The following is a 24,777-nucleotide window of genomic DNA, read 5'->3' as shown; positions in this document are numbered from 1 at the left end:
AAGAAGAGATTTCAGAGCAATAATCTTGGAGTTTAAGACTTTTTTGTGTCTTCAAAGAAAAATGCCTAATTCAGTAGATAGTCTTTCCTAATTCGTAGTGCTATATTTCACAAAAATGTATGCTATTTAAAAAGAACAAAACAGATCTCTGATTAAAATCCAGGTAAATGGAAACTTAATTATCTGAAGCACCCTTTTCTCTGAACATGTTACTTAATTGAAATTGTTTTATGCTGTATTTCTTCTGAACAGAGAGTTAAAGTTCGTTATCGCCCATATATGTAAAACCTTTTCATTAGATTCAGTTATTCAGCAGTATTTTATAACATCTAAGGCCTTTTTAAAGCACACTAATTTATATGGTGAGGTGGACTTCATTTTCTTTCTTTCTTTTTTTTTTTTTTGAGATAGAGTTTTGCTTTTGTTGCCCAGACTGGAGTGCAGTGTCAGAATCTGGGTTCACAGCAACGTCTAGCTGCTGGGTTCAAGCATTCTTCTGCCTTAGCCTCCCAAGTAGCTGGAATTACAGGCATGCGCCACCACGCCTAGCTAATTGTGTATTTTTAGTAGAGACTGGTTTTCACCATGTTTGTCAGGCTGGTCTTGAACTCCTGACCTCAGGTGATCCACCCACCTTGGCCTCCCAAATTGGTGGGATTACAGGCGTGAGCCACTGTGCCCAGCCTGGACTTTGTTTTCTTACGAAACATTTTATAGTATATAATCATCAGCCATGATTGTCATTACTCAGTAAGGCTTTGTTAGTTTTAATAAACTTTGAGGGAAGCCCTGATATGTTTTAATCTTAAGGCAGACATTTAAAACTCTTTGATTTGCAGCTTATTTTATATATATATATATATATATTTTTTTTTTTTTTTTTTTTGAGACAGGGTCTCATTCTGTCACCTGTGCTAGAGTGCAGTAGTGCTCTTATAGTTCACTACAGCCTTGAATTCCTGGGCTTAAACAATCCTTCCACTTCAGTCTCCTGAGTAACTGGTAGTACAGGCACACACCATCATGCCTAGCTAATTAAAAATATTTTTTTTGTAGAGGCAGGGACTTGCTTCCTAGGCTGGTCTTGAACTCTTGGCCTCAAGAGATCCTTCTGCCTTGGTTTCTCAAAGTGCTGGGATTATTGAGCCACCATTCCAGGCCTTTTTCTTGTTTTGATTGAAGTAGATTCTATAACAGCATGTAAAATGTAAGAGTGTTTATGCTGCCAAAGGAATGTCAACCATTATTTTAATCCAATAAAGGGTTAGTAAAGGGGCAGAAAGACTGAAAGAAGCACAGGACTAGTGTGGTCTGTTTGACTAATGGACTTATTTTGATCACATTCATTGATATCATTCATTGATATCAGTGTGATTCATTGATAACATTCTTTCCTCCTCAAGGCAGAACTAAAGTTTTTTTTTTCCCCTGTTATGCTGTCTCTTTTTCATGCTAAGTGAACCATTTCTTATTAGTTGATGTATAAATGCAAGTTCATTTAATTCCATACTAGGCATGCTATCTCTACTCAGTTCCTTAATCTGACTTGTGTTTTTGTAAGGTGTTGGCATTTTTGTGAAGGATTGTTTCAAGTTTTCACTTGAGAGGGACATTTTATTTTGGGGCTCTCAGGGTTACCCTAAATTATGTATATGGTAATCATATAAGGCAGAAATAGGCCGGGCACGGTGGCTCAAGCCTGTAATCCCAGCACTTTGGGAGTCCGAGGCGGGTGGATCACAAGGTCAAGAGATCGAGACCATCCTGGTCAACATGGTGAAACCCCGTCTCTACTAATACAAAAAATTAGCTGGGCATGGTGGCGCGTGCCTGTAATCCCAGCTACTCAGGAGGCTGAGGCAGGAGAATTGCCTGAACCCAGGAGGCGGAGGTTGCAGTGAGCCGAGATCGCACCATTGCACTCCTGCCTGGGTAACAAGAGCGAAACTCCGCCTCAAAAAAAAAAAAAAAAAAAAAAGGCAGAAATAGATTTTAATGGAATATTAAAGATAGGATTGTAACCACCTTAAACACAAATCCATGAGTATATCTAGAGTGATACAGCATATATATTAACTTAGATTTTAAAATAAATTTAAAATGGAATACAAATTCACTTGCATGTACTAACTATAGTTCTTTATGACTTTTGTAGCAATTGTATGGAAAGCAAACATAATAGAAACTATTCTATCACGAATTAGGCTGTGATTATTTGCATTTAATGAATATAATGAGCTTCATTGATTTCTTGTAATTCTATAGTGAACCTCATGAAATAAGAAAAAAGGTCAAATTTGTGAATGTAGTTCCAGTGTGCATTTTAGAAATGATAGAGAGCATAAGTACATTACGTGGCAATTGCCTTGGAAATGGCGTATATTTTGTAAAAAATTTGGATCTTAAATAATGCATCACTACCAGAGTGCAAACATATATATCCTTGAGTTCCTCTAAGGCTTCCTCCCTTTCAATGTATTTTTGTTTTAGAGGACTTTGTCAAATAAATACTTGATTAAGTTATGACATTATATATTAAACTTAACCCCCCATCACACATCAGAAAGCTCCATGTAATAATGTTTGTGATAAATGTTTTATAAACAGAGACTTTTAACTGGCTCACTTTAAATAGTTATTGACCTTATTTTCTCCTTCTTTTGTACCTTTTACTTGCATTTTTTGAACTCTGCCCCTGAAACCAGCTCAACCCGTCTCTTAGCCAACTTCTCCTGTCAAGCTTCCAGACTCCTGCCCTCCTTTGAGGCTGAGAAGTGGTCCTGGGCCAACCTATTTCTCAGTCATCCATAGCTGTAGGTTTGCTTCTAAAATGATGTAACTGACATAAAGGTGACCCAGGGAGACAAAGAATTTTCTAGCTTTAAGTTATGTGAATTGGTATAAATATAGTGTTTGTTTTCTTTCACTTTCTCCTTGTTTCCCGGTTTTTTTTTCTCGTTCGTCTTTATGAAAATACTCTTCCTCTGTTAAAATTGTTTTCCTTCCCTTGGGGTGGGCCCTTCTGGCAGTAATTGCCTGGGGAAATAAATGGATTGGAAGTGAAAGAACCTGCCCTTCTTGAAAGCAGGCTGACCTTTTGATAAGGTATGGAAGTCAGGGACAAAGCTAGAGTCTGGATGCTGTCCCAGCAATGTGTGAGTGTGTTGCTTTAGCTTCCTCCACGATAGTCCAAAATTTGTGTATTTAGAACCTGAGGATCCATTATGTTTCACGTTTCTGTTGACTAATGTTCTTTGATTTATCTTGTGTTATCAGGGTAATGCTTTTATCAGTGACTGCAGAAAAGCCCTTTTGTTTGTTGTTTGATATCCTTTTCAGTGTATATATTCTTTACAACTATAGGTTATTGTGTTTGTGTGTTTTTGTTTTTGATATAATAGAGGAAAGGTGAGGCTCTGGCTCATGCCTGTAATCCCAGCACGTTGGGAGGCCGAGGCGGGTGTATCACCTGAGGTTAGGAGTTCGAGACCAGCCTGACCAACATGGAGAAACCGTTTTTCTATTAAAAATACAAAAATTAGCTGGGCGTGGTGGTGCATGCCTGTAATCCTAGCTACTCAGGAGGCTGAGGCAAGAGAATTGCTTGAACCCAGGAGACGGAGGTAGCAGTGAGCTGAGATCGAGCCATTGCACCAGCCTGGGCAATAAGAGTGAAACTCTGTCTCAAAAAAAAAAAAAAAAAGAAAAGAAAAATAGAGGAAAGGCTAAAGAAGGCTAAAAGTGTCTTCTGTTTTCTTAGGACTTCTTTCCATAGGGATCATCTTTTGTGAAGAAGGTTTGTGTCAATTTCCTGTTGAGTGTTGGCCTTTTAAAGATCCTTTTTAAAAGCCACAACAACAAGAAAGGAGAATTAACTTTCAGATTACGGACTAGACCTCCTCTCTGTTTCCAGAGAACAGGCTAATGAGCCTCTTCTGTTTGACTATTTTGTTCATTTAGGTCCGACAGCTTTTAAAAAGTACACTCGAGGGCTCTCTGTGTGTTTCTGTAGGAATCACACGTGTAAGATACATGTGTGTAAGTCCTTCTCTGCTTGGCTGGGGGAAATGCATTTGCAGGCAGAGTGCTAGTCATGATCCCCACAGTAAAGTAAACCTTGGGGAAAGAGCAGTGAATGGTGTGCTTTGATTGTTACTTGTCTGAGTACGTACTTAATCAGCATGTTTGGTGTGTCTGAACTATGAGACACCTCCTTCCAGTGAATCGTACAAAACATTTTTTATCACATTAATTGGAATAATAAAAGGTTTGCTTGCTGAAACACATCTAGTTCAAGCCACCCAGAGATCCTGACTTCTATAGTTAAAAGGGTGCTGGTGGGAAGGAAGATGCTTTTGAGCTCACTCCTTCTGTTTTGCTGTGGAGTTGATGTCAGGGTGTCCATGATTACAGACTCGTTTGCTGGGACCTTCTGTGGTGAGGTCCTATATACTTATTTTGTAAGACTCATGCACTTTTCTTCAATAAGTCATTGGATTTGAATGTGAGTGTGAGGCCTGGCCCTCCGAGTTGTGCCTTCCATGGCTGTCACAGTATGACACAACTCAAAATAGTTGAAGGAATGGTTTTGCATGCACAGCTACAGGAGCAGGTGGCTGCACTGCTGAAGGGTAAGAGTGTTTGCTACCTTTGGACCACAAAAGGCTGAGGTAAAGGGCTTAGTGATTAAAGGGCTACTCTAGATTACATCTTGGGGTTTTTATTTTATGTTTTAAATGCCTTGTACATCTGAATTTCTCAGTGTAGGTGATTGGAAGGGCATGGATCACTTTTATTTATTTTTAATTTCTTTTTTCTTTTTAATTTTTCTGTGTACATAGAATGTATACATATTTTAGGGGTACATGAGATATTTTGCTACAGGCATGTAATGAGTAACAATAATATCAGGGTAAATGGGGTATCCATCACCTTAAGCATTTGTTATTTCTTTGTGTTATGAACATTCCAATTATACTCTTTTAGTTATTTTAAAATGTGCAATAAATTCGTTTTTTTTTTGACACAGAGTCTCGCTCTGTCACCCAGGCTGGAGTGCAATGGCATGATCTCAGCTCACTGCAACGTCCATCTCCTGGGTTCAAGTGATTCTTCTGCCTCAGCCTCCTGAATAGGGATTACAGGTGTGTGCCACCACGCCTAGTTAATTTTTTATATTTTTAGTAGAGACAGGGTTTCACCATTTTGTCCAGGCTGGTTTCAAACTCATGTTCTCAACTGATCTGCCCACTTTGGCCTCCCAAAGTGCTAGGATTACAGGCGTGCACCACTGTACCTGGCCTGATGTCATTCTTTTTTTATGGCTGAATACTACTTCATTGTGTATATGTACCACATTTTTGTTATCCATTTGTCTGTTGATGGACTCTTAGGATGATTCAAAATCTTGGCTATTGTGACTAGTGCTGCAGTAAACATGGGAGGGCAGATATGGGATGCCTTTATAACTTCCTGGAGAATACATGCCCCAAGGACAGCAAGGCTGGTTGTTGAAATTACTCTTCTGTAATTGATCTTTGACCTGAACTTTCCACCCCTTCACTGGTCATGCTTGTAAGGGATGGAGAGAAATATGCTTATTTTTATGCTGGCATAAGAATCACTATCCTAGCTCCGCCCCCGGAAGCCTCACTTCCAGGCGCGAGAAGAGAAAAAAAAAAAAAGAATCACAATCCTGAAAAGTTCCCATTTTTTTCTTAAACTAATGGAAAGCATGGGGAAGTAACTGAGGTTTCTATATAAGAAGCCAGAAGGATTGGAGAGTCTTTGTAAACATAAAGGTGTTACAGCAAAGGGGTCCCCCATCCAGACACCTAGAGAGGGTTCTTGGATCTCACACAAGAAGGAGTTTGGGGTGAGTCCATAGAGTAAAGTGAAAGCAAGTTTATTAAGAAAGTGAAGCATTAAGAGAGTGAGTACTCCGTAGACATAGGGCTGCTGGTTGCCCATTTTTATGGTTATTTCTTGATTATATGCTAAACAAGGGGTGGCTTATTTTACCCAGTTCCTATTCAAGATGGAGTTGCTCTGGTTCACAGGCCTCTGACAAAGGGACCCAGGGCTTATTCCACAGAGGAGTGATAAATCTATTTGCATGGATCTTTTTTTAAACATCTGAATTATTTTATTTTATATATTTTTTAAGACAGGGTTTTGCTCTGTTGCCCAGGCTAGAGTGCAGTGGTATGATCATGGCTGATTGAAGCCTTAACCTCCTGGGCACACGTGATCCTCCTACCTTGGCCTCTTGAGAAGCAGGAGCTAGAGGTGTGCTCTACCATGCTCTGCTAATTTTTAAATTTTTAAATAGAGATGGAGTTTTGCTTTGTTGTCCAAGCTGGTCTTGAACTCCTGACATCAAGCAGTCCTCCTGCATTGGCCTCCCAAATTGCTGGGATTACAGGTATGAGCCACTGGCCCAGCCTATTTGCATGATTCTTACTTGTGCTAGGTTTATATTTTGATAAGTAAGCCTGCTGGAAGAGAGAAGATAAGACAGGAAGATGAGGAGGAGAGTGAGTACTTTTTAAAGACATTTCAGAGATCAGGAAGTGCAGTCTGGTTCTGGAGTAAATTGCTTATGCATAGTTGCCTTGCCTATGAATGGGAGGAGGCAGAAGGGGTAGGTGCACTCAGGGACTTAAATGAAGTAGGATGTGAGTTGTTCTTTGTTAAAGTCACTCCATCTATACAGGGAGCCCTACAAGGACATCTAAGAATTCAGCTAAGCCAGATAAGTTTCAGCAGTCAGCTACAAACAAGGGTCAGCAAACTTTGAGAAGTGGCAAATTTAGTTTGTTTGCTAGCACTAAGTACATTTTATTGTGTAGTAATTACAACTGTCAGTTCTGGGCAAAAGTTTCCTGAGTACCTATTAATCTTTGGAGTTTTAGACACACGTATCTATGTTTTCTGTTTTCTGTGAGTAGATGTTCTGTCAAGATCTCAAATTTTCTTTTTTCTTTTTTTTTGGGGGGGATAGGTTTCACTTTTGTTGCCCAGCCTGGAGTGCAATGGTGCGATCTCACAACAACCTCCGCCTCCCAGGTTCAAGTGATTCTCCTGCCTTAGCCTGAAAAGTGATTCTCCTGCCTTAGCCTGCCGAGTAGCTGGGATTATAAGCACCCACCACCACACCCGCCTAATTTTTTTTTTTTTTTTTTTTTTGTATTTTTAGTAGAGACAGAGTTTTGCCATGTTGGCCAGGCCAGTTTCGAACTCCTGACCCCAGGTGATCCACCCGCCTCAGCCTCCAAAAGTACTGGGATTACAGTAGCCACCCCACTCTGCCAAGAGCTCCAGCTTTCTTAGTTGCAAGCTCAGCTTCTCTTCTTCCTTAAACCTGCTTCTCTTTGTAGATCTTAATATTGAAATGTTGGGGCCATTTTGCAGCTGCCCAAACTAAAACCCCTTATTGTGTTCAGTCTCTTCCTGTTGCCTCCTGTAATTGGTTGTCAGGTCTTTTCATCCTCTCTAATTGAGTGCTGTCCTTAGAGATTTTTGGAAAACATCAGTCTCTAGATTTGCACTCTTTAATGTTGCCTTAAACCAGGCTCTCCTCTCACATGAGGTCTATTTCATTGCCCTCTAATTGGTCTCTCTGTCTTTGTAAGCTTCAACACAAAAATCTGCTTGAATACTCTTTACAGAACATTAGACAAAATGTCTTACTTCCCTAATCTACAGTCTCTCCCCCCATTGCCAACAGGATATCATAGACATATTTTACTTCACATGTACACAGTCTTCCTCTCTCTTGCTCCCTGGACTTCTTTCTAAACCCCATTTCTAGCTGTATACCATCTCCAGCCAAACCAGATAACTACTTGTATGCCTAGAACGTACCATGATGCTCCCCTTTCTCCTCCAATTGTCTTTCTCTATAATGTTCCCTACTCACTCCCCTCCCAATTCTTTGTTTTCCCTTCAAGACCCATCTCCAAAATCCTGTCTCCTCTGAAGCCTTCTTTAATTCTTTCAGTCAATTTCTTGCAACATTAAAATGATAGAGCATCTTGCCTTTTTTTTTAGACTATTTGTAACACTCGGTATAGCACAACTAGTTATAAGACAGAATTCAGAATTCCAAGACACATTTTGATATTTAATGCTACACACAGATGATATATTCCTTGTGGACAGTTAGTTGATAAACTCATAGGGATATTCAGTTGAGCACCATTTGTTTAGGTTTTGCCAACTGAACTGGTGTTACTCCTTGCAAGAAATAGAGTTAGCTCTGGTCTGTTGTCAATGCAGCAGCCAGTCCTGAGTCAGCACATATGTGATTTAATTAAAAGGCTATAAAACATGATGTGAAGCTGTAATAAATAAGCTAATTATCTTTTTTAATATTTTTTCCCCTCTGGCTTTCTTGAACTTTTATTGCAGAAGTTAGTAAAGATTTGTGTATATTTGTGGTCCCCTTCTTTGCTAGTTTCCTAGTAAAGCTGTTACTTAGAAGGAAATTATCTTTTTTTCCTTGTAATCATTGTGAAAACATTTCTCCTTACAATGGTAAATGGGTACATGTTGTCCACAGCATGATTTATATGTATATAGTTCTAAATTTCTTTCAGCATTAGAGCAATGTTCTTTTTTTTTAATTTTTTTTAGACAGGGTCTCACTCTGTCGCTCAGACTGGAGTACAGTGGCACCATCTTGACTCACTGCAGCCTCTGCCTCCCAGGCTCATGGAATTCTCTTGTCTCAGGCTCTGAGTAGCTGGGATTATAGGTGTGTGCCACTCTTGCCCAGCTAATTTTTGTGTTTTTAGTAGAGACAAGGTTTCAGCATGTTGGCCAGGCTGGTCTCGAACTCCTGACCTGAAATGATCCACCTGGCTCAGCCTCCCAAAGTGCTGGGGTTACAGTCATGAGCCACCACACCTGACCCTAAAACAAAGTTCTTACATTACCTGGCAGAAGATTACTAGTAGATACTCTCCTAGAGACTTCTTCATTGCCTTAGAGATTAACCCAAATGCCAAGGGACCAAATGTTTTGGGTGATTGTTTGAGAATAGGGCCTTCTTTTGGGAGTAACAACAAAATATGGTATAACTTTTGGGGAGAAGTTGCCTTTTGAGACCAAAGGCAGGGCAGAACCACCCAGGGGTTGAGAACATAAACTCAGTCATGTTTTCTCACTTACTAGGCAGTGACTTGGGGAAATCCCGTATTTCCTCTGAACTACCACTGCCCCTCTTATGAAATTAGATGTTGTGAGGGTGAAATGAGCTGATGTGTATAAATAATTAAAAGCACAGTACCTGTTACCTAGTAAGTAATAAATGGCAGTGATTGTTATTACAACATTCATAACAGTAACAACAATCGGGATGATAATCTTAGGAAAGCCAGGTGAAACTGACTGATTCTTGCCTTTGTTTTGAGTTAACTAGATGGCCACACAGAAGGATTTGATCACAGTAGAAGTGATGGCCCCAAGCATACTTTATTTTATGAAATTATTGAAAAAGGAAAACTCTATTGATTATAGTCGATATTATTGCTAAGTCTGCAAGATGATATGAGAATGTAGTTTTTTGATAGTATTAAGTGGCTCACTGGGAAAATGCATGAAAATCTCCCACTTTGCAAGTTTTGGTCTCAGACAAATCAAATTAAAAAAATACTGTAAGGTAGGCAGGGAACATAGGGACCCACACATTTGGAAATACTGGCCTCAAACTTAACTGGCTGAATGGACACCTCTGACAATGAAACATTTTCATTGACTGTGTTATATATAACATCCCTCAGTTGGCCATGTGTGGTATCCTTTGTGAGGTCAGCAGTGACATTATCAACAAGACGGAAGCAGTGATAAGTCAATCAGTCATAACACTTATATCCAAGGGACCACCACGCTGCTGTCTGTGAGTTAGGCATGTGCATTGTTTTTGTTTTTTTTTTTCTTTTTTTAAGACGGGGTTTCACCTTGTTGGTCAGGCTGGTCTTGAACTCCCGACCTCAGGTGATCCACCCACCTTGGACTCCAAAGTGTTTGAATTACAGGCATGAGCCACCATGCCCGGCTGGCATGTGCATTGTTTAAGGTGAATAGGACTTTATTCTGTGTTCAATTGTTGGAGGAACCCAGTTAGTCTTGAGATAGCATGCTATCTCTTGGCTGCTAGGACTTCCATTGTTGTGTGATAGGCACCCATGTGAATGTTTACAGCAGTACCTTGATTGGTGATAGTGAGCTATGACAAATGGATACCTTCTAAGTTACAGTGTTTACTGTCCCAGCAACCTAGCATATAAAGTTTTGCCTAGGGTTAATGGAATGATGAATGGAGGCCCCTATCTAGCATACACCAACTATCCTGCATAATTTGGGAAAGAGAAGATGGTTGATATAGCAAAGGGATGGTAAAGAAGAGACCTCCAGGAGCAGAGTACATGCTTGTGAAATATTTTCCTAGTAAGAATCTTTAAAAATTTTTTTGAGACAGAGTTTCACTCTTGTCCATGCTGGAGTACAATGGCGCGATCTCAGCTCACTGTAACCTCTGTCTCCCGGATTCAAGCGATTCTCCTGCCTCAGCCTCCTGAGTAGCTGGGATTACAGGTGCCTGCCACTATGCCTGGCTAATTTTTGGTATTTTTAGTAGAGACAGGGTTTTACCGTGTTGGCCAGGCTGGTCTCAAACTCCTGACTTCAGGTGATCTGCCTGCCTCAGCCTCCCAAAGTGCTGGGATTACAGGTGTGAGCCACTGCACCCAGGCTAAAAATGTTTTTAGAGACAGGATCTTGTTCTGTCTCCCAGGCTGGAGTGCAGTGGCACAATTGCAGCTCACCGCAGCCTCGAACTTGTGGACTCTAATCCTGGGAAGAATCTTAATTAAAAAGACAAGTTTTAGAATTTAGGAGTTTGTCAGAATGAGATCAGAAGAAAAAAATCTTAAAAATACCACCAAATTTCAGTAATTTATAGTATTCCAAAATGAGTTTTCTATAGAATCATAATTATCAAATGTATTACAATTCTTTAGGATAATATGATAATAGATACAGTTTATTCAATATGAACCCAAATATTTAACTGTATTATAATTTTTGTTGAGATACTGGTTTTTTTAGTGTCCTAAGTTAAAACTACCTTTTTAATAAATTATCTTCTTGAGTTGTGAGATATCAGTAGAATGTAAGGTGTGTTGTGCAGGCAGGCCAGAGCTCCATCCCTACAAGGAAATAGGATAGTGGCTTCCCTGTTTTCCTGCTTTCATGAAAGGAAAGTCTTAGGCAGGTCAAATTACTCAACCCTAGAAATTTTTTAGTTGATCGCACAGGGTTATCTTTTTACATTTAACAGAGTTAAAGTGGAAAAAAGGATTTTTGGTGGAATTTTCATTTTTATGGAATCTTTTTAGTTTCTGAAAAAGTTAAAGATTAATTTTTAAGTCCTCAACAAAACTTTAGAAAATTTCATTATCAGTCCAGTTGTGGAAAACAAGTGAGAGGAAAGGTAAGAGCTAAGACAATGCGGAACTTTAGAAATATTCAATGGAGTCGTGGCTCATGTTTGTAATCTTAGCACTTTGGGAAGCCAAGGAAGGAGATTGCTTGGGCAATACAGCGAGACCTTGTCTCTCCAGGAAAAAAAAAAAAAAAGAAAGGAAGAAAGAAAAGAAAGAAAGAAAGATTAGCCATGCATGGTGGCGTGCACTGGTACTATCAGCTACTTAGGAGAATCACTTGTCCAGGAGTTCGAGTTTACAGTTAGTGATAGTTGAGCCACCACACTCTGGCCTGGGTGACAGAGCCGGACTCTGTCTCTAAAAAAAAGAGAGAAAAAAATATCAATACAGTGAGCCACAAATATACAGTGAGTGCTTGATCTGGAGGGTTTTCTCTTAAAATTTTGGTGTCATACAACTCTGGCCAGAAGAAAACTTTTTTCTTTTTGTTAAGTTCCCCTGATGAAAGGAATTACAGCGGGTTAAATTGGTCAGTTTGTGAAAGCATTAAGGCATGGTATTCTCTGACTTCTTATCTGTAAAGTATACTCTTTTTTTTTTTTTTTTGAGACGAAGTCTAGCTCTGTCGTCCAGGCTGGAGTGCAGTGCGATCTCAGCTCACTGCAACCTCCATGTCTCAGGTTCAAGTGATTCTCCTGCCCCAGCCTCCTGCGTAACTGGGATTACAGGCATCTGCCACCAAGGCCTCCCACAGTTCTAGGATTACAAGTGTGAGCCACTGTGCCTGGTCAACTCAATGATAGAAATATAGCTGTGCTGGCTTTTGGTTCTAGTGAAAAGTTCATTAGAAAGGGAAAAATTTGGGAAGGGAGTTGTACCACAATTTGAATTAAACACTTGCCAAAGAACCTGAAGCAGTCTGATGTTTATTGTCTGGTTCTACTGGTTCTTCTTGAGGAGAGGATTAGGTGTTGAACAAATTTGCAAGTCTAGCATGCAGTTTTGTCAAATACCCAATGACATTTCTTTTCACAGTTCTCTTGACTTTATACTGTTTAAATATCCTCAGTTGTCTCTTCATTTGCTTTTCTTTCTTTAATTCCTGTCAGATCAGAAAGTCACTTTTACATAATCACTCCCCTTGTCTAGACTTTTTTGGCTATTTCTTTTGAGTTGCAGTATACACATTGGTATGTTAGTAATTTCCTTATTTTATGTTTTCTTTTCTAGTTTAACATGGTTTCATAATTTACGCAGTGTCTTTTTATTATTGGGATAGTTATGCGATAACCATCCCAATTAACTTCTTTTTGTTTCTTTTTTTTTTCTTTGTAGGCTAAGAAATGGCATTTCAAAAGGCAGTGAAAGGGACGATTCTTGTTGGAGGAGGTGCTCTTGCAACTGTTTTAGGACTTTCTCAGTTTGCTCATTACAGAAGGAAACAAGTAAGTAACTGTACTTGTGTTGATTACAGTATGCAACCTAAATCTGCTAAAGAACTGTCTATGGGAAGTGTGTGCACTAACGGTTTTGTTTAGAAATTACTTGCGAAGTTTCTCAGTTTGATCTGAAAGATACTAATTTAGAACATTGCCTTAATGATCCTGGAGAACTGTGTGTATCTCCTTTTTTAAAAAGTGAATTTCTTTTTCAGGAAGCATTATTTAGCCTCTGTTTTGGCTCTTTGGTTTTTAAAAGACTGCTTCATTTATGAGTGCCAGGGTTTCTTCATTTAGACTTTCCTTGTCTAATTCGTCGAAATGTCTGGATACCTTCTATGTTCCTGCCAAAAGTTTGTCTTATTAGAAGGCAGGCAGCTGAGAAAGGAAATGGAAAAGAAAAGGCCCAGCTCAATCCTGGTTTTATTTCTTCAAGGTTTAGTTACTTATGAAGTATTGCTTTGTATTACATAAAAATTTTAATGGAGGAAAGCCATGAAAATGAGATTGATATGAAGTTTCCAAATATTATTAAGTGTTCAGTTTATTTTCTTTTTTTTTTTCTTTGCATTATAACTGTGACTTCCCATAGTTCAAACTGATGCCAGGAAATAACTTTGCTGAATGTCTTTGTTCTTTTCAGGCTTGAAAGGCTGGCAGCCACCTTAGTAATTAGTATCAGTCTCTTGTTCCCCCTCTCTCATGTCATTAGGACATTTTGTGATACCAGCTGTGTAGTGTATTTCTTTTTCAAAGATGAAGGTGAAGGAATTTGGCAAACCATTTGTAACTGAGTGATTCATTTTATGCATTTTTGTGGTTGCCTTTAAGCCATGGTTTGTCTTATGTTTCTTCTTTCTGTTTCTTTGTGGTACAAGGTGGTGGAGCCAGGCACATTGCTTGCAATCCCATATCCTGAATGAGGATCACTTTAAAAACACATATTAAGGCAGGTTCAGTGGCTCAAACCTGTAATCCCAGTACTTTGGGAGGCCAAGGCAGTTGGAGAACAGTCTGGGCAATATGGTGAAACCCTTTCTCTACAAGAAATAAAAAAGTTAGCTGGTCATGGTGGTATACACCTGTAGTCCCAGCCACTCTGGAGGCTGAGGTAGGAGAATTGCTTGAGCCTGGAAGGTGGAGACTGCAGTGAGCTTAGATCGTGCCACTGCACTTCAGCCTGGGTGACAAAGTGAGACCCTGTCTCAATCAATCAATCTGTAAAATAAATAAATACAAACACATATTAGGAAGAATTAGCATGCTGGCTTATCATTAAAAAACCCAACGAACCAATTTTATGTGATTCCTGCTAAAGATGGGTGATATCAAATAGTCTTGATTAATGTTAGTCTTTCTTTTGCATTCTGAACTGTGAAGACATCACTCTCAATGCATGCATGTTGCAGGTTTTTTTTTTTTTTTAACTGACACATAAGCATTATACATATTTATCAGGTTCATTGTGGAGTTTTGATGCATACAATAGTATTATTAATTCACTGACTTGGTATTGAAACTCTTCCTCATCCATTGATAGTGCTTGATGTACTGTTTCTTTTAAAAGATTGCCTTAGTTCCTTAAAAGCAAGTGTGAAAAGGTGTTGCTTCTGCTGAGGCTATTTCAGAAGTGCACTTCTGTTTGGGACATGGGCGTTAAGGGATTAGATTACTTCTGCCATCTTTACTGGTGCTATCTGAAACGATACTGAAAAATGCCAGTGCCAAAGGTCACGATATCTAATATGATGAGTTGTTGCTAAATTTATACATGGTTTATGTCTTTTAACTACAGTAAGCATATTCTACTTCACAGTTTATATTTGTACCTAGGTAACACTGTTTCATCTATTTTTTTGGTTTGATTTCTCTCTAATAATTGATCTTACAGAATAGAATAAATAGAAGAGACTTTGCCCCCAAGCAGTCAAGTTATAGGTGGATTTTATTCAGTAAAATCAAGGCAAAATGAAGACCTATTGATTCCTGGGACATTTTGTCATTTTATCATTCTTAAGTTAGACATCCTGATTACCCTAATAGCCAAATGAAATGGATACCAGCAGCTTGAAGTCATTTATAATTTTAACTTGACAAGTTCTGTTGAAAAAAATTTCTACAGGCATATGCAGTCAGTGAGTTGCATAAGAAATCCAACTATGTGCATTTCTTTTCTGCTGATTCCTGTCCCTTTAAGATACTGCCATTAGCATGTATTTGTGGGGTTAGCAGGTGTGATATAGCCATAGGTACTGGCAAAAATAAATAAAAAATAAAAGCAAGAATGAGAAGAGGAAACAACCTATTCCAGCCATTGACATAAAATGACCACAGGCCTCCATTAACTCAGCTGTCCTCTCTCAGAAAATATCTGCCAATCAGAACCATTCTAGGGGGAGAGTTTTCTGACTTCAGTAGCCAAGAAAAGTCTTCCCTTTGAGACACATTAATTAGCTACATTTTTGTTTTTAGAAGCTGAGGCCTTAAATGTGACTAGATATGCTCCATTTTTCTGCAGAGTGATGCTTAAGGTATTGGCTTGTTACAGGTTGTTTACCTACTGTATTTTTATATTTTTTCTAGTTTTCTAAGAAGATCCCAACTGATAAACTGCCTTTTAGTGAGAATAAGTTAGTTTTGAGACCCCAAGATTCTGATGTCCTAGACAGCCACCTATTGACTTTGGTTCTGGCACATGTTGCTATGTTCTTCCATGCTCTGTCTTCTTGGCCCCAGTCTGTGCCCATTTGGTACTCCCAGGACAGAGTTTCTGGGGCTCCCAGGACAAAACTTCTTCCCTGAAATGCAGGCAGGGGCTATATTCTAAATACAAATGGATTGAATATAAAAGTTGGTACATTGTTAAAACATGTTTGGTGATGAGACAGTGCTATAAGTGTTTAGGTGCCAGGTCAGCTCTTGAAAACCTTTGAATCAGTTCTGTAGTTAAATTACCTTATACTTGCAAAGAAAACTATTGTATATACTTTAAAAAATTACCTTATACTTGCAAGGAAAATGATTGTATATACTTCAAAAAATTAATTAAACATAAGACAGATTAAAATTGAATAAGATGTGATTTCACTTATCTTTAATGCAGTTGCTTGAATCAGAGCCACTGTAGGTGGGAGAATAGAGGCCTCTGTGGAGACTGGTGTTTCTGGGAGCAGGTTAGGGGTTAGAGGTGGTAGCAGTTATGCTTTTGTCTCACTTTACTTCATAGTATAGCTTTTCTTCCTACAAGCATAGTGTTAACACTGCTGTTACTTATGTTTATGAATGATGAACAGTGTCTGCTGTTGAGCCAAGTGAATTCTAGATGTTTATTATTTTTATTTTCTAAGAGAAACAGGTCAGATTTAGAAGAGATAGAGGATAGTGAGGGTTGTTATAACCTAAGGACAGGGTAATTATTATCATTATTATCATTATTTTGGAGCTGGGCAGCCTAAATCTTCAATTCCAACAAGGAGGTTGATGAGGAAAGGAGATGAAGGTTGGCTGACTTCTTTTGCTTGTGTCCACCTGCAGGGAAACAGATTTGTGGCCACAGATAATATCCACATTTGAGGCCTTCCTCAGTTATGCATCTAAGGGCTTTTAGGGTGGTTTTAGAGTGGCTTCCTCTTCATTTCCTTTTCTTCCTTTCTTTGTTTTCCACCCATAGCACGTGACAGTTTCCACAAAGGCAGCTTGAGTTTTTCTTTCCCCAGACCAGCCATATGTCAAGGAACAGGAGTCTGAGTACTGGGAGATAAGCATTTTACCATTCAGTGAAACCAACCCCACTGCGGATGGAACAAGCAGACACCTCTGTGGTGGTGTGGAGATTTTTTAGAGTAAGTTGATTGCGATTCACTATTTAGTATAGGTTGGTTTAATAATAAAGTTTTAGTTGGATGAAACTTGGAGGTCATCTTATCCAGTCTAAGGTCTAGTGAAAGGGAAGTAGCACTTCATAGAGGAGCCTCCTTTTTCTATTTCCAGGCTGGTGGGAGAATGGAGTAGATGAAGAGGGAAATTTAAATTAGGAAGAGGGGCCATGGAGTACTTTTAAACAAGTAAACCTTCTTGAGCCACAGAAGTAGAGAGCATTAAAGTCAGAGCTGCATGAGGAGTCCTCAGGAAGATGGGAAGGCCTGGATGGGAGTGGCCAGGGAGAATGAAAGAAGAATAGGGTGTGAAAGAGTACAGGGATTGAACATAGGGCTACCCTAGTCTTTTTTTCTTTTCATTATAGTTCAATGGCATTGTTTAAAACTTTTTTTTAAAGTTAACATTTATTTCATACCTTCCAGGTCCTCACTGGAAAAGTTGATGTGATGATGTGGGCATTTTTTTTTAACCCCAGTTATGTGGTTGATATGACAAAAATCTATTCGGGTCAGAAGGGTGGTCTTTCTCACATAACACATTCTACGTTCCTTCCATGACCTGGTCTGAAGGTGTGGTGGCTTTGTGAGCTGAGGTAAAAACCTGAGAACCACTGAGAGCTTTCTCAAAGCCCGGATGTGAAAATTTTTTTGCCCCCGCCGCCACCCCACCTCTGCACCATAAATAGGCAGGGAGTGGGCTTCAGAACATGGAAATCAAGATCTTTTTTTTTTTTTTGAGACAGAGTTTCGCTTTTGTTACCCAGGCTGGAGTGCAGTGGTGTGATCTCAGCTCATTGCAATCTCCACCTCCCCGGTTCAAGCGATTCTCCTGCCTCAGCTTCCCAAGTAGCTGGGATTACAGGCGCCCTGATTCTAAGAAGATCATTCCTCCCAAGATCTCTTTTTGATGAGGGGAATGATCTTCTTAGAATCAGGGAAGTGAGAAATTCTCACTGATGCCATTCATCAGCAACAGAACAAAAAGGCCAAGAGCGTGATCTTTAGAGCAGTCTCTGTAGACTGCCTGCATCCAACACCTAGCAGTACTTTTCTTTTTTTGGGTATGCTTCCTTACCTTTATTTATTTACATGTTTTTCCCTTTATTTTTATCCAACATGTCATAATTGTACATATTTACAAAATGCAGAATGGTATTTCTGTGCATATATACAACTGTAATGATCAAATCAGGGTAATTAGCATATCCATCACCTCGACCATTGATCATTTCTTTGTATTGTGAACATTAAAAATCCTCACTTTTAGCTGTTTGAAAATATACGCTAAATTATTGTTAACCATATTCAGCCTATAGTGTTACAAAGCCCTAGAACTTATTCCATCTAGCTGTAACTTTGTGTGCATTCACCAACCTCTCCGTGTCTTCCCCATCCTCTCCCATTTCCAGCTTTTAACACCTACATTGCTACTCTCTATTTCTGTGAGTTCAATTTATTTTAGCTCCTAGATGTGAGTGAGAACATGCAGTATTTATCTTTCTGTGCCTGACATATTTCACTTAACATAATGTCCTCCAGGCTCATCATGTTGTTGCAAATGACAAGATTTCAGTCTTTTTTTTTTTTTTTTTAAATAGCAATAGGGACTCGCCATGTTGCTCAGGCTGGTCTTGAGCTCCTGAGCTCAAGCTCACCCACCTCGGCCTCCCAAAGTGCAGGGATCACAGACGTGAGCCATCATGCCCGGGCTATTTCATTCTTTTTAATGACTGAATAATATTCCATCATGTGTATATGCACCACATTTTCTTTATCCTGTCATCTGTTGATGGACATTTAGGTTGATTCCATATCTTGTCTATTGTGAACAGCTAGTTCTATGTCTTAATAGCTAAGTGACTCTGGATGATTTTCTTAAATTCTCTCAGCTTCATTTCCTCCCTTCTGTAAAATAAGGCTAAAAGTGATAATTCCTGCATAGGTTTGTTAAAAAGCAGTAAAGCCTGAGAGAGCTCCCGGAACATAGGAAGCTTTCAAAAAATGTTGCGCCTTCTGAGATTCCCATTTATCAGGATTCTGTGGTGAAACATTTTTTAAAAACAGGCAATATTAGGGAAAAAAGCTCTAATTTTTGGCGGGGGATAAATCTGAATTTTCATGTATCATTTTAGCTTGAAATGGAATGCAGTTAAACTTATTTCTCCTTTCCCAAAGTCAGTGATGTTAGAGGATGTGATATAGTAATAGCTATTGATGACAGATTTGCAAAATAGCCTCTCACTGTGTAAGAGACATCAATTCTCTGTGCCTGTGAGTGGCATAGGAAATACTATAGTTCACTCTGTATATGTGTTATTATGAAAAAAAAAATAAAAAACAAAACAACTCTCATAACAGTGATGTGTTAGGTGAGTTGAAATACAGGTAAACCTATACTACCTTTGTTAGTGTCAGCAAAACCCAGTAGGAAAAATATTTATGCTAATGAGAGGCAAAGTGATGCATGGGTAATTAAAATCAGCAGGGATTTTGAAAACATTGTTTTAACTTGTAATTTCAGTCTCTCCCTCTCCATACCTTATTTGTAAGGGTTTCTAATAAAGCAGTGCTTTTTGATTAGTAGTACCAATGACTCAAAAGTTTTAAAGTCAGTAACAAAAGATAAGATGGGACAAAAAGCAAAAAAAAGAATGATCAACTCAAGTCAAAATAAGATCTGCTTTAGGATTTATTTGAATAAAATAAAGCAACATTTAGCTTCCTGAATGTGTCTGTTACATGAGTGTGGCTGGGTTTTGGTGAACCTGTTGTTGTGTGTAGGTTATAAAAATTATCAGAATTCCGATTTTTTCATACAGTAAGGATAATGTCACTTTACTCACAGGCTTTTTTCTCTGCCAAGTAAGTCAATACATACAAATCAGTGATCTCAGTACCTGGCAATAGCAGGTCTTTCTTTAATATCTGCTATACTTCTTCCCCTTCCCCTGAGGTAGGATATGAACATTTGAAATTAGGCCTAGCCTTGTCAGGCATAATAAGAAAGCTATAACAAAAGATTTTTAAAAAATAGCTGAGGCTGGGTGCGGTGGCTCATGCCTGTAATCCCAGCACTTTGGGAGGCTGAGGTGGGCGGATGATAAGGTCAGGAGTTCGAGACCAGCCTGGCCAATATGGTGAAACCCCATCTCTACTAAAAATACACAAATTAACTGGGTGTGGTGGTGGGCGTCTGTAGTCCCAGCTACTCAGGAGGCTGAGGCAGGAGAATTGCTTGAACTCTGGAGGCAGAGGTTGCAATGAGTCAAGATCACACCACTGCACACTGACCTGGTGACAGAATGAGACTGTGTCTCAAAAAAAAAAAAATAGCTGAATTTTTGTTTGGCACACTTTTGCTTATATTGATGACTAGACAGATAAACTGGTAGAAGGTAGAGAAACTTGAAGTTCAAATGAGTATTGATTGAAGAGAAATCAAAATTATCAGCATAGTGTATCTAAGACAAGATGTCAGTTAAGAAACAATTTAATCTTGTGGCATCTGCAGGAAGAAAGAAAATAAAGAAACAATTTAAATTACAGACTTAAGCATTGCTTCTCAGCAGTTTCTTTATTTGAATATAACAATTTGTTTATCTTTTGAACACCCTTAACATATTCAAGAATTTAACCTTGGCTGGGCATGGTGGCTCACGCCTGTAATCCCAGCACTTTGGGAGGTCGAGTCAGGTGGATCATGAGGTCAGGAGTTCCAGATCAGCCTGGCCAATATGATGAAACCCCATCTCTACTAAAAATACAGAAATTAGCTGGGCTTGGTGGTGGGTGCCTGTAGTCCCAGCTACTCAGGAGGCTGAGGCAGGAGAATTGCTTGAACCTGGGAGGCAGAGGTTGTAGTGAGTAAAGATTGCGCCACTGCACTCCGGCCTGGTGACAGAATGAGACTCCATCTCAAAAAGAAAAAAAGAAATCTAACCTCAATTAGAAACATTCTTCAGGTTCTTGAACTAAGGAGGATCTGTGGGTTTCAAATCAGTATAACTCTACCTGAGCGTGTATGTAGCTGAAACTATCATATGACACATTTACTTTCTTTTTCTTCCTTTTTTTAAAACCAGATTGCTTTTAATTTTGTAAGTCAATTCAGGCTACTAGACTTGCTTGCTTGTTCTCCCTGAGTAAATAATATTCCATCTCCAGAGGCATTTTGCATAGGTTGGTAAGCAATCTTTCCCTTTCCTTTTTTTTTGAGATGGAGTCTTGCTGTGTCACCCAGCCTGGAGTGCAGTTGGCACGATCTCAGCACACTGCAACGTCTACCTCCCAGGTTCAAGCACTTCTCCCTGCCTCACCCTCCTGAGCAGCTGAGATTACAGGTGCTCGCCACCACACTCGGCTAATTTTTGTATTTTTTAGTAGAGAGGTTTCACCATATTGGCCAGGCAGGTCTTGAACACCTGACTTCAGGTGATCTACCCACCTCGGCCTCTGAAAGTGCTGGGATTACAGGTGTGAGCCACTGTGCCCAGTTGCAGTCTTTCTCTTTTAAAAAACCTTAGGAAGTGCTGTAAAAATGAATGTTCTCATATAGTCTTTATTATTGTTTTTCCCCTGTACCTGTTGATGGCAGAATAATGTTGCTTTTTAAAAATTCTTTTCTTGATAGCCAGGCGCGGTGCCTCATGCCTGTAATCCCAGCACTTTGGGAGGCCGAGGCAGGTGGATCACTTGAGGTCAGGAGTTTGAAATCAGCCTGGCCAACATGGTGAACCCTCATCTCTACTAAAAATACAAAAATTAGAGCTTGGGAGGCTGAGGCGGGAGAATTGCTTGAACCCAAGAGGCAGAGGTTGCAGTGAGCTAAGTTCACACCACTGCACTCCAGCCTGGGCAACACAGTGAGACTCCATCTCAAAAAAAAAAAATTATTTTCTTGAGCATAACTGAAACTCTGTACCCTTTGCTCAACAACTGCCTGCCCACCCCCTACTTACCACTGTTTTACTCTCTGCTTCTATGACTTCGACTATTTTACCTCCCACCAATAAGTGACATCATACAATATTTGTCTTTTGGTGTCTGGCTTATTTCAATTAGCATAATATCCTCCAGGGCATGTTGTCAGAAATGTCAGGATTTCTTTCTTCTTCTTTAAGGCTGAATAATATACCATTTTATGTATATACTACATTTCCTTATTCATCCATTTGTTGATGAATGGCATTTAGGTTGTTTTCATATCTTGGCTATTGTGAATACATTCTTCATAGGATATCTAACACTATAGTTCCCACCTGTTAAAATCAACTAAAGTGGCCATTTTTGATGGTGGAAGAAGGAACTCATGGCTGAGTCATAAGGCTCTTGATGCTACCCATTTGCTTAAGGAGCCATTAGTGTTATATCAAATGTGAAGGTAGAAATGTCTGCACCTTGGCTTTCTAGGGCTTGCGTTTGATGATCTGTCCTTTTGAGGTGTTGTCTGTATGGATTTATTTCCTAATTTTTGTTTTTGTAAATGATGATGGCTCATCCATCCATAGCCTATTCACTATTGTGTGTGGACTGTGTGCAATGTAGGGGAGTTGTAAATCTTGGGTTGTAAAACTAAGCACATCTCATACTTACGTATTAGTTGAAGTAAGCTAATTGGTGTAATAAACAATCCTCAGAGCTCAGTGGCTTATCACAATGCAACTTTATTTCTTGCTCACATTACAGTTCAATGTGGATAGGTGAGGGACCTTTTCCTGAAATTACCCAAGGACCTGTGTCTCTTTATTCTGGTGGGTCTGCCATTCTATAGGAGTCTCACCCCACTGGCTCATTTCCAGTCTACTATATGGGAGTGTTCTCTGGAAGAAGAGAAAAAGTTTTAAGCATTTAGCTGTTACATATGTGTCTTGAATTTAGTTTCTAATCTAGTTGACAAATGAGCTATATTTCTTTTGATGAGAATTTTATTGTTAGGGTTATGCCAAAGACTGTATCATTCATTTGCCTCTCTTATTTAGAATCCTGTGCATGGATTCCTGGAAGAACTGTTTTTCTCTTAGAAATATAGCTAAATTTGTGGGAATGTGTCTGATATCTAAAGCTTGATGAGGATTCTGAATAATCTGTATTTTAGATAAGGCCAGTTGAAACTATTCTTAACTACTCTATATGGTTAACTGTTTTTTCAGAGACATGTTTCATCAAAGCACTAAAATTATGCAGACAGAGCTGGAAATGTTCTCTGAAGAGCATCCTATCATCTTCCTTATAATTTTGGTTTTTATTTAACACTTAGCCCCCAAAGTGGGGCCATAGCAATATCTTTGAGTTATAACTCGCATCAGGCCTTCGAGGAGTTTGTGATGCTATTTTGTTGCTGGCATACAAAATCAGTGAGGTTAACTGTACTTCTATAGGTCACTCAGTGAGTCAACGACTGAGCTATGATTAACGTTGACAGCTGGTGAGCTGCTAGGCTGTTGCTAACTGAGCAACATTGACATTCATTTTGATTTGACTTTGCATTTCATTTTCAACTATTTATTCATTTTAAGGCCTCTTTAAAAACTTTTTAGGGATATTGTAGAAGGAGGAAACTTTCTATAAATGCTTTGGGGAGAGTCCTTTAGCCTCCCTCTCCCCACTCCCCATCCTTCAGCTTAATAGCTTAATTATATTTAAGCTAGGAAAGCATCTTCTAGGTGGTTTTAGAAATAGATGACTTAAATAGAAGTTAGGCAATTCCAATTTTACTTTATTTATTTTGTAATTTGTGATTTCAACAAAGAATTTATGAAAACTAATTATACAATAGTGAGTACCAACTAGAAAAATTATATTTGATGAAATAAGTAACAGAGAAATGATGAGTATGCATCACAAATCTGGCCAAAACATATTTTGAACATAAGGTTAACGTGTAGCTGAAGGCCATCTAGATTATAAAGCTTGAACTGCCTAGCTGGTTCAGTTGGGCATCATTTTATTCACCTGAGAGGGATGGGGAAAGAGTGAGCCCTCTTTTGCTTCTGGATCTACCTCTAGATGCTTTAGACAGATTATTAGGAAAAAATGCTGGCTGGCCAGGTGCAGAGGCTCACGCCTGTAATCCCAGAACTTTGGAATGCCAAGACGGGTAGATCGCCTGAGGTCAGGAGCTTGAGACCAGCTTGGCCAACATGGTGAAACCCCGCCTCTACAAAAAATACAAAAATTAGCCAGGTGTGGTGGCGGGCACCTATAGTCCCAGCTACTGGGGAGACTGAGGCACAAGGATCACTCAGACCTGGGAGGTGGAGATTTTAGTGTGCTGAGATCATGCCACTGCACTCCAGCCTGGGCAACAGAGTGAGACTCTGTCTCAAAAAAAAAAAAAAAAAGAAAAGAAAAAATGAAAAAAGTGCGATCACATAGAATTCTGGGTGACAACTTAACTGCCCAATGTGGTCCTAGCACTTCTGATCTCACTGACTGCCATCAACAGTTCTGCATTGCGGATGCCAGGAAGGTTGGCAGATCTAGAGGCCCAAGTGACCCACATATAAAGGCAAAGATGACCTAGCAGAGCTGAGGCCATGAGATTTGGAGTCAAATCTGGGATCAAATTTTGATTCTCTGAATTACTTGCTCAAGGGATAACTAAAGGTTTCCTCACTGGTCAAAAGATTCCTCCTTCCTATGGGAAGTGTGTGTGACACCTAAGGAGCTAACATTAGGGGTGTGAGCTGGCAGCTTCTAGGCAGCTAATGGTTCTATTTCTTTTTCCCTATCTACCCAACCTCAGGCTTACTCTCCAGGCCCTCTGACTTTCAGTGAGCTGTTAGAGTTGAAAAGCAAGCACATATTCTCTGTTTTAAAAATATTTATTTGAAAACCAGTAAAACCTATCTCCCAAATCTCAGCTTATGTAGTCAATTATGTTGTTAACTTATTTGAAGTACATATATTCCGACAGAGCCAAGGGGTTTTCCTCACTTTTTAGCTATAAAAAGTTTGATAATTTAAGTGTTTGGATATTTTCTAATTGCTGTTGAAAGAACTTCTGTGTGA

General features: G+C 39.3%; 1 protein-coding gene across 4 annotated transcripts in view; it reads left to right on the top strand.

The window, feature by feature from the left end:
• Positions 1 to 24,777, top strand: part of GPD2 (glycerol-3-phosphate dehydrogenase 2) — a 148,863-nt gene that overhangs the window by 28,696 nt on the left and 95,390 nt on the right. For all 4 annotated transcript variants that reach the window (XM_012454904.2, XM_012454906.3, XM_012454903.2 and 1 more), the window contains exon 2: positions 12,786 to 12,895. In XM_012454904.2, the coding sequence (XP_012310327.1) occupies positions 12,794 to 12,895 (102 nt within the window). In that variant the 5' untranslated portion in view covers positions 12,786 to 12,793. The remainder of the gene's footprint in view (positions 1 to 12,785; positions 12,896 to 24,777) is intronic.

Source organism: Aotus nancymaae, unplaced genomic scaffold (genome assembly GCF_030222135.1).
Source record: "Aotus nancymaae isolate 86718 unplaced genomic scaffold, 86718_ANA_hifiasm-v0.15.2.pri h1tg000029l, whole genome shotgun sequence".
NCBI classification, from domain to species: domain Eukaryota; kingdom Metazoa; phylum Chordata; class Mammalia; order Primates; family Aotidae; genus Aotus; species Aotus nancymaae.
This window is presented reverse-complemented; position numbering and strand designations above follow the sequence as displayed.